Consider the following 9,820-nt stretch of genomic DNA (forward strand, 5'->3'; position numbering starts at 1 on the left):
TTATTAACCTTAGGAGTCTTTTGGTGGAGTTTTGGGGGTCTTCTATGTAGAGTATCATGACATCAGTGAATAATGATAATTTAACTTCTTCCTTTCTATCTTTATTCCTTTTATTTCTCTCTCTTGTCTAATTGCTCTGGCTAATGTTTCTAGAACTATGTTGAAAAGGACTGGTAATAGTGGACGTCCTTGTCTTATTCCTGATTTTTGAGTGAAAGCTTTCAGATTTGTCCATTTAGTATGATGTTGGCCATTGGTTCATCATAAATGGCTTTTATCAGAGTGAGGCAGAGATCATCTATTCCTATTTTCTGTAGGGTTTTTATCATGAATGAGTGCTGGACTTTATCAAAAGCTTTTTCTGCATCTACTGAGATGATAATGTGATTTTTATCTCTGGCTCTATTGATATGGTGTATTGCATTTATTGATTTGCATGTATTGAACCATCCCTGCATTCCTGAGAGAAATCCCACCTGGTCATGAGAGAAATCATCCTTGATGGTTTGTTGAATTATGTTTGCTAGTATCTTATTGAGGATTTTTGCATCTATGCTAATTAGGGAAATTGGCCTGCAGTTCTCTTTCTTGGTTTTATCTTTCTCTGGTTTGGGTATCAGGATAATATTTGCCTCCAGGAATAAGTTAGGAAGTATTGTTTCCCTTTCAATCTCATTAAAGGGTTTGAAGAGTACTGGCATTAGATCTTCCCTGAATTTCTTGTAGAATTGAGCAGTGAATCCATCAGGACTTGGGCTTTTCTTTGTTGGTAAGTTTTTAATTATATTTTTCAATCTCATTAACTGATACTGGCTTACTGAGAATTTTTGTATCTTCTTGATTCAGCTTTGGTAGTTCATATGTATCTAGGAATCTGTCCATTTCTTTTGTTTTCTATCCTATGAGAGTAAACATTTTCCAAGTAGGTATTGTTGATCTTCTAAAGTTCCACAGGATCCATAATGACTTCACCTCTTATCATTCCTTAGTGTGTGAATTTGAGTCTTTTCTTTCCTTTTTTCATAAGGTTGGTTAAGGGTTTACCAATTTTATTTATTTCCTCAAGGAACCTATTCTTCAACTCATTAATTCTTTGTATTGTTTTCTGGGTTTCCATTGTGTTAATTTTTGCTCTGATCTTTATAATTTCCTCCCTTCTATGGGCTTTAGCCTTTCTTGCTCTTCTTTTTCTAGAAGCTTGAGGTGTAACACTTGTTTATTTGAGCTTGTTATTTTCTTGATGTGGGAATTCGCTCTATAAATTTCCCTCTTAGGACTGCTTTCATTGTGTCCCATAGGTTCCAGTATGTTGTATCTGCTTTTTCATTTAGTTGTAGATATTGTTTAATTTCTTCCTTTATTTCATCTGTGACCCACTGGTTGTTTTGGAGGGTATTACTTAATTTCCATGTGTTCATGGAGTTTTTGCAGTTTCTTTTGAAATTTATTTCTAATTGCATTGCACTATAGTCCAATATTATGCATGGGATAATTTCAGTTCCTTTACACTTACTTAAGCATGTTCTGTGGGCTAGTATATGGTCTATTTTAGAGAATGTTTCATGCGCAGCTGAGAAGAATGTGTATTCTGACGATGTCTGGAACAGTCTGAAGACATCAACTAAGTCCATTTGTTCACAGGTTTTTTTCAGTTCTGTTATTTCTTTACTGATATTTTGTCTAGTTGATCTATCTTTCTGTGACAATGACTTATTGAGGTCTCCCATTACAATTGTGTTATTATTTATTTGATTTTTGATGTCTATTAATAATGGCCTTATACAGTTGTGTACTCCTGCATTTGGGGCATGTATATTTATGATTGTTATCTCTTCCTCTTGAAGTTTTCCCCTAACAAGTATGTAGTGACCTTGTTTATCCCTTTTGATCATTCTCAGATTGATATTGTCTGCAAAAAGAACAGCTACCCCTGCTTTTTTCTTCACATGGAAGATTATTTTCCATCCTTTGATTGTCAGTCTATGAATTTCTTTTCACATTAAATGGGTTTCTTGTATACAGTGTATCGTTAGACTTTGTTTCTTGATCCACTATGCCAGTCTGTTTCTTTTCATTGGTGAAGTGTGACCATCTACGTTACATTGATGGCTATAAGTGATATACCTATTGGCTTATCTTGGTCATGACATTTTCCTGCTGTTGGTTCCCTATTTTTCCCCTCTGTTTAATTGCTTGTCTTGCCTGCTGGTTTCTTTCTGCTATTATTCTTGGAATTGTGGTCATTTTTATCTCTGTCTAGAATACCTTTCAGTACTCTTTGTAACACTGGTTTGGTGTGCATAAATCTCTTCAGTTGTTCTTTGTCATGGAAGTATCTTATTTCCCCACTAAGTCTGAAAGATAGTTTTGCAGGGTACAACAATTTGGGTTGGAAGTTGTTTTCTTTAAGGGCTTGAAATACTTCATTCCAAGCTCTTCTTGACTTGAAGCTTTGTATTGAGAAGTTTCTCATAATTCTGATGGGCTTTCCTTTATAGGTGATCTGTTTCTTTTCTCTAACAGCTTTTAATATTCTCTTCTTGTGCTGAATTTCTGGAATCTTGATTATTATATGTCTCGGTGTAATTTTATTTTGGTCATGAATTTTTGGAGTTCAAAATACTTCATTTATTTGTATGTCAAATTCTTTATCCACACTTGTGAAGTTTTCTGCCACTATTTCTGTGAAGAGTTTTTTTTTTTATGTCATTTGTGCTGTCTCCAGCTTTTTCACTGATGCCAATTAATCTTATGTTACTCTTCTTTCCTTCATCTTGTAGCTCTCGGATTCATTTTTCATGGTCTCTTGGTAATTTTAAGATACCTTTCTTTTCATTATCTTTGGCTGTAATTCCATCTTCAAGATCTGAAATCTTATCCTCTCCTTCATTCAACCTGTTGCATATAATTTCAGTGGAGATTTTAATCTCTCGGATTTCTGTTTGGATCTGTTTCGCGCATTCCATTTGTTTCCTATGCTGGGTATTTCTTATTTCCATCATTTTTCTAAGCTCATCTAGTCTTTTATCTGTGTCTTCTCTAATATCTTTGATTTTAAGCATCATTTCTTTCTGCACCTGAGAGATTATTTTCTCATAGCCTTTTCCACTTTTTTTTTCACTTCTTCTGCTATCATTTTAGAAAGTTCCAGTGTTTGATTTTGAGTTCCATCTATCTCCTTGAGTTCTGGGCTTGTCCTGGGTGGCCTGCAGATGTGGAGTTGCATTTTGCTTCTGTGTTTTATCATTTTCTATTTTCTCTTTTTAATTTTGTTTTCTATATTGATACATGCCAGTTTCTTATGATATATAGCTTTATCACTAGTATTTAGATTTCTCTAGAGAATGTCTGTTCTTCAGGGATGTCTTCTAGATGTAGGTGGTTTCTTATAGCTATCCCAAAGCCCTAGCTTCCCAATTTGCAAAGGATGCAATATCACTATTTGGTTCAGTTCCTAATCCTTTGGTACTGGGCTGTGGTGATGATTATGACCTCATACAATTGCAGTGTTATCACATGGCAGTGGAAAACTGTTTATAACATGTATGGCATACTGGCTAAAGTAGTACAGTTAATAATAACAATAGTTTCAAGTACAGTTTAACTACTGATAAACTATGGTAACCATTAACTTGTTACCTCTGACCGCAGGAGTGAACTCTAAAATTATATAACAAAATCAAACATAGACTGTGCACTTGTATGCAGTGAATTTCCCCTCAGTCAGGTGATTTTATCCTTCTGTCAGGAGCAGGGGGTTAAGGTGGGTAAAAGATGGGCTAAAGTGATGAGTGAGATCAAAGATAGTAGTGTCAAGGCTGGAGATTAAAGGATGATCACCCAAGTTTGGGGAAACTGGAGGACAAAGGAGAAAAAGAATAAAACAGCTCTGGTCCTTACCTTGGGTATTGCTTCCTGGCTCCAGTGCAGATCCCTCAACCTGTTGGCACAGATCCTTCATCTAGCTGGCACAGACTTTCTAGCTTCCACTATTGACCTCTTGGCCTTCCCAGTGCAGATCCTTGGTACAGACTTGCATGGGACATTGTCATGTGCTCTAGGCCTCCAGATGGATTTGTGGAACCATGGGATCCAAGACCTCAGCTGAATTCTTTGGGCCTCTAGTGCATGGACAGATCTCTCATGCTCTTCTGCTTTTGACTTTTTGGGAGAATATTATAAAATAATCCTATAAACTATATGTCCTGTATTAAATCTATTACCTGGAAAACCCAGACTGCACAGCATATACACTTTTGCTAGCAGTTGAATGCATTCCTAACTGAGACACTGGTCATGAAATAAGTAATAATGAACAGCAGCCAACCACCCTTTCACACTAGCGCTTCTTCTCCATTTGCTAATTAAATCTACCGACACACTGAATACAGCTTTGTCCATTGAGACTGGTCACATCAGAAGTTTAACTCTAGCAGCTTTTCAGCAAACAAAGTTCAAAGTCTGTAATGTCACAACTTTTACCTGAAATATTCTCATGCTGTAAAGTGCAACTGGAGTAAAGATCATCTTTGCAATAGGCTCATTTTTAGAGTATGTAAATTTTTCTGACAAAAGCAGAAGAGATCAAAAGCAAAGTTTTCTTTAAATAAATAAATAATTGATAGACTAGAAAATAGGTTCAAACAGCAGTGTCTCTAATGTCACACTAGGGGGCACATAATCTCAAATTTCCAGTAGTTTTACTTTTTCTTTTTCAAAAAGCCCTGTTTATCGCTGATTGTGGCATCAGGATAATTACTTGACCTATACACAGGTTTCTAGACGTGAAAGCGTGCTGCACCTCATTTACACCAAGAAAAACAGCTGTTCTCTAACAAGACAACTCTGAAAAATAAAAGCAAGAGTTTCTTAATGACAACCATACACACAAAAAAAAAACCTCTCCCCTCTACAAGGCTTAAGCTTGTTGGCATAAAATAACCAGTGAGCATTGTTTTTCCCAATTCCCTCTCAATCCTTGCAAGCTCAGATCTCAAGGGAGTGAATACTGGTCCCTGAGGCCCCAGCTATGCAGCCTAACAGGGAATAATAGCACAGACACAACTGGGTGGGTGATCAGCCTGCACCAGTCTCAGAAAAATAACCTGGAAGCAACTTCCATGTAAGAACAAAGCCAATGACATTTGTCACCATCAGCTGGGTATCACCACAGCAAGTGCAGGTAATAGTCACAAAATGGGTCATAGCCAAGGTTGGAAGTGTTTTACCCAAGACCAGGAAGAATCACCTCAGCTCCAGAGATGTAATTGAAATGGAGAGAGGAAATTAGACTGAGAGTTGCTTGTAAAAGCGTAAGCAAGAGCAAATGATCAGAAGATGCTTTTAATGCATTATTTGCATGGGTTATTATAACTAATTTTTTCACTTTAGTATAGCATTTTTATTATCTATTTTGCAGCACATAATTACATTTACCATGGGGAGATGGTGCATGGACATAATATGCCTTAATTCTTTTTTTCCATCCTCTCCACCCTTTATCCTTCCAACTTTTGGTCCCCTTCCCACTTGCCAAAGCTCTATTTTCATCATTTTTTTTTTCCTTCAATTATTTTCCATTCCACTTCCTCCCTTCCCCTCCCTTCCCTCCATCTCTTCTTCCACCCTAACACAAAGATAAACTTGAGGCATTTGTAAGTAAGTGGATGCAACTTGAGACCATAATATTAAATGAGGTAAGACAGACACACCACCTTAGATATCTCCTGGTTCATTTTATATGAGAAATTCAAATACACATATGGATAGATGATAGATAGGTAGATAGATGATAGATAGATAGATAGATAGATAGATAGAAGATAGATGATAGATGAGATAGATGAGATAGACAGATAGAAGATAGATAGATAATAGACAGATAGAAGATAGAGATAGATGATAGAAGATAGATAGAAGATAGAGAGAGATAGATGATAGAAGATAGATAGATAGATAGATAGATAGATAGATAGATAAGATAAGATAGAAGATAGAGAGATATATAGATAGAAGATAGACACATAGATAAAGATAGATACATAGGTAGAAGATAGATACATAGATAGATAGAAGACAGACACATAGATAGATGATAAGTAGTAGAGAGATGTTAGGACTAATTTTAAGTGCCTCTTCGATCCTATCAGGGCAGTTTAAGTAGACTCTGACTTAGTCTCATTTCCCCAAGAAGTGTGTCTGTCCACTCAAAGGAAGACTCCCAAGGAACCCGCATCTTACCTATTTTGCCCCAAATCTATCAGAGAAAGCAATTTACACAAACTTGCTGCCATGCGGTTGTCAGGATTCCATGTAGAATTGAAGAGAATTGTTTCTTATTACCAAATCGTGCTTATTGTCAAGATATTGGAAGCCACCACCAAAGCCCATACCAACAGCAGGCTTAGTTTGCCATGTTCCCACCACTGCAGGCATATTCTTACCTAAAACTGACCATCTCATGTGCAAAACGTCGCAGGTCTGCCTGGTGTGCCTAACCTCTAAGTAAAGGAGTCAGTACTGACTACCAGGGATATGGATTTTCCTTCTGTGACAAATATCTATTGCTAAACAATATTCAACATGCACAGTAATGCAGCAACCACTCATATGCCCACCATAACTTCTGCAGCATGCTTTTTATTGTCCATTTAAGAAATTTATCCATGTAGATGTTCTAGCATCCATTTATTGATTTATTTATCAGGTTTTATGGCTGTACTGCTATAAACATTCATATATACATATATATGTAGTTATATTTATATATGCTTGAAAATATCCATGTATATGTGGTCATCAATTTCTTGGGAATATATACCTAGACTGAAGATCCTTGATCATAGGGAGGCATTTAATTTTACTAATAATTCCAAATATGTGTGCACCATGACATGATTTACTTTCCCAGTAGGAATATGTGAGTTGCCTATCGGTCCAAAACTTCACCAAGCTGTGGTGCTTTAAATTGATAATCATTCAATATATTAGCACAAACCTTTCTTTTCATGAAATTAGCTGTATAACTCTACTAACCTGTTTTGAAACTCTGTTATTGTTATTTATATTTTCACCTTTAAAATGAAATTTTAAAAATTTAAAAAAAGAAATTCATGAGCATAAAATATATTTCAATGAAGTATTCATATCCAATCACCTGATTACTAGTGAGTTGTGGATCTTTTCATATTTTTATGAATCATTAAAGTTCTCTTTTCTATAACTGTCTGGTTTACATTTCTTCTAAATTTCTCCTTTGAGCTGATTTGTAGAAATCACTTATATACACTGTACACGAATGCTTTGGAATTTAAATGCATTACAGACAACCTGACCAAACTCCAGTCTTTTCTCTTTTAGACGGTTGGTATTTTTATTTTAGTATAGTTGAATTTTCAACATTTTATGACTTGTACTTTTTTTGTTTTCTTGAATTTTATCTTCACGTTGAAGCCATAGATATTCTGCCATGTATTTCACATGCAAGGATTTAAAATCCAAATCTTCATTCCATTTCAAATTGATGTTGTAAAAGATAAAGTAGGAATCCAGCATTATTTTTTCATATGCAAAAACACGCATAGTACCAGAGCATATTACACCGTTTTACATCGGTCTCCATTCTACTGCTCTCATCCTCCAGGTGTGAGCTGAGTTCATCTTATTTTATTTTCTCAGTACCACTGGTAAATTTCTCTACTCTTCTTTTTTTGTGGCTTTTCAGGTAATGTTTAATCTATGCTGGCCATGGAACAAAATAATGGCAGTGCAGTGACGGGATTCCTTCTCCTCGGGTTTGCCGGTCAACACAGGTCCTGGCAAATCCTCTTCACGGCCTTCCTCATCATCTACATGGCCACACTGGTGGGCAACATTGGGATGATCCTGCTCATCAAGACCGACCCTGCCCTCCACACGCCTATGTACTTTTTCCTCCAGCACCTGGCTTTTGTCGATCTGTGCTACACCTCTGCCATCACACCCAAGATGTTGAAAAACTTCATAGGGACAAAACAGTCCATCTCCTTCACAGGATGCATACTGCAGTTACTAGTCTATGGGACTTTTGCAACCAGTGACTGCTTCATCCTGGCTTCCATGGCTGTGGACCGCTACGTGGCCATCTGCAAACCCCTGCACTACCCAGTTATCATGTCCCAGAGACTCTGCATTCAGCTGCTGCTTGGTTCATACCTCATGGGCTCCCTAAATGCTTCTGTAAATGTAAGTCTGACTTTCTCCTTGGACTTCTGCAAATCTAATGCAATTAATCACTTTTTCTGTGATGTGCCTCCAATTCTCGCTCTGTCGTGCTCCAGGATTGATTTCAATGTCATGGTCCTGACTGTCTTTGTGGGGTTTAATTTGATGAGCACTGTGTCGGTCGTCATCTTTTCCTACATATGGATCCTGACCGCCATCCTCAGGATGTCTTCTGCTGCAGGACGGAGAAAAGCCTTCTCCACGTGCGCCTCCCACCTGACAGCCGTCACCATCTTCTACGGGACCCTTTCTTACATGTACCTACACCGTTGTACCCCTGAGTCTCAAGAGCAGGAAAAGGTCGCTTCTGTGTTTTATGGCATAATTATTCCCATGTTAAACCCCTTGATCTACAGCCTGAGAAACCAAGATGTGATACAAGCTCTGAAAAAGGTAGGGAAAAAGCGCTTATAATTTGAACCTCGATTTCCAATGCCCCATAGCTTATCCTACAAACAAACACACAGAAATCTCTTATTTGTCAACCTCAGAAGACGTGGTAAATGTTTGTAAGAAACGGCATTGCTTAATTGCAACAATCCTACTGGAAAGGTACAGAGAAATGTCTCACATAAATAAGCAAATTAATTTCTAGTTCGTGTGCTGTTAAAGGCATCTGAAATAATGTCTTTGGTACTGCTTTTGTACATTTTCATGAGCCTTTTTTGAACTACCTGCCATCACAAAAGAAAACTAAGATGAATCTAAGAGAAGTGCATAATCAATGTTATCTTCTTACTCCCATTAAATAGATTATAAAGACTCATGGAGAGGGGATCCTTTCCTTCACTTGAAGGGTATTATTATTCTTCATATTTCTCTACAGCTAATCTATTTGCCATTGTAGAGCAAAATTTGAAAAATGATTTCTTTGGATAGTAGATTCAGAAAAGCAGAGGAAAAAGGAAAGAATAAAGCCTCACAGATACTGGGCCATTAGGAAAAATTGTCCCTCTTTTCCCAACAGTTTTCCTACAAAATTAGGAAATTAACACAGGAGAAAGGAATATGTAGAGCATATTACTTTTACCACTGGTAGATATAACTGATAAAAATATCACTGGTAAACCCGGTCCCCAGCTCCAGCCCCTGAAAGATGTAGTACATCTTAGGAAAACAAAATCCAGAGTCATGTTCTACGGAGCTGAAGAATTTACCCAAAATTGTTGCTCTCTACCCCTCATCTCTAAAAAAAAAATGAGAGAGATAGGAAAAGTCAAAATGTGGGCTCAAACATTTGGAAAGCAAATAAAATGGAACTTGATAGCAGTATCAAACATGCGCCCACCCACCAGATAAACAAAAAGGCTGAGACTGATTTAGCTCAGCGGCAAAAGCGCCTGCCTGGCAAGCGCAAGGTCATGAGTTCGGTTCCCGGTACCGGAGAAAAACAAAAACAAAAAAAAAAACAAAAAGGCTGAGACTGCCTGTTCCAAGTCCCCTCCCAACCTCATAGCCAGGTAAGCACTCAGGAAGGGCAGGTGGGAGACTGACAGGGAGAGCTCGCTGTCCTTCCCAACATTTCCAGATGGCACAGACCCGTGGTCTGGAAGTGGGA

General features: G+C 37.4%; 1 protein-coding gene across 1 annotated transcript; it reads left to right on the forward strand.

Annotated features, from left to right (window-relative positions):
- The first annotated feature begins 7,746 nt into the window (after nt 1-7,746).
- On the forward strand, nt 7,747-8,676 carry LOC102028779 (olfactory receptor 5AK2-like). Its single transcript, XM_005408252.1, has one exon. It carries the CDS (start codon nt 7,747-7,749, stop codon nt 8,674-8,676), a length of 930 nt encoding a protein of 309 aa, XP_005408309.1.
- The last annotated feature ends 1,144 nt before the right edge of the window (nt 8,677-9,820 follow it).

The sequence above is a fragment of the Chinchilla lanigera genome, unplaced genomic scaffold (assembly GCF_000276665.1).
Source record: "Chinchilla lanigera isolate Chin_1 unplaced genomic scaffold, ChiLan1.0 scaffold00110, whole genome shotgun sequence".
Taxonomy (NCBI): domain Eukaryota; kingdom Metazoa; phylum Chordata; class Mammalia; order Rodentia; family Chinchillidae; genus Chinchilla; species Chinchilla lanigera.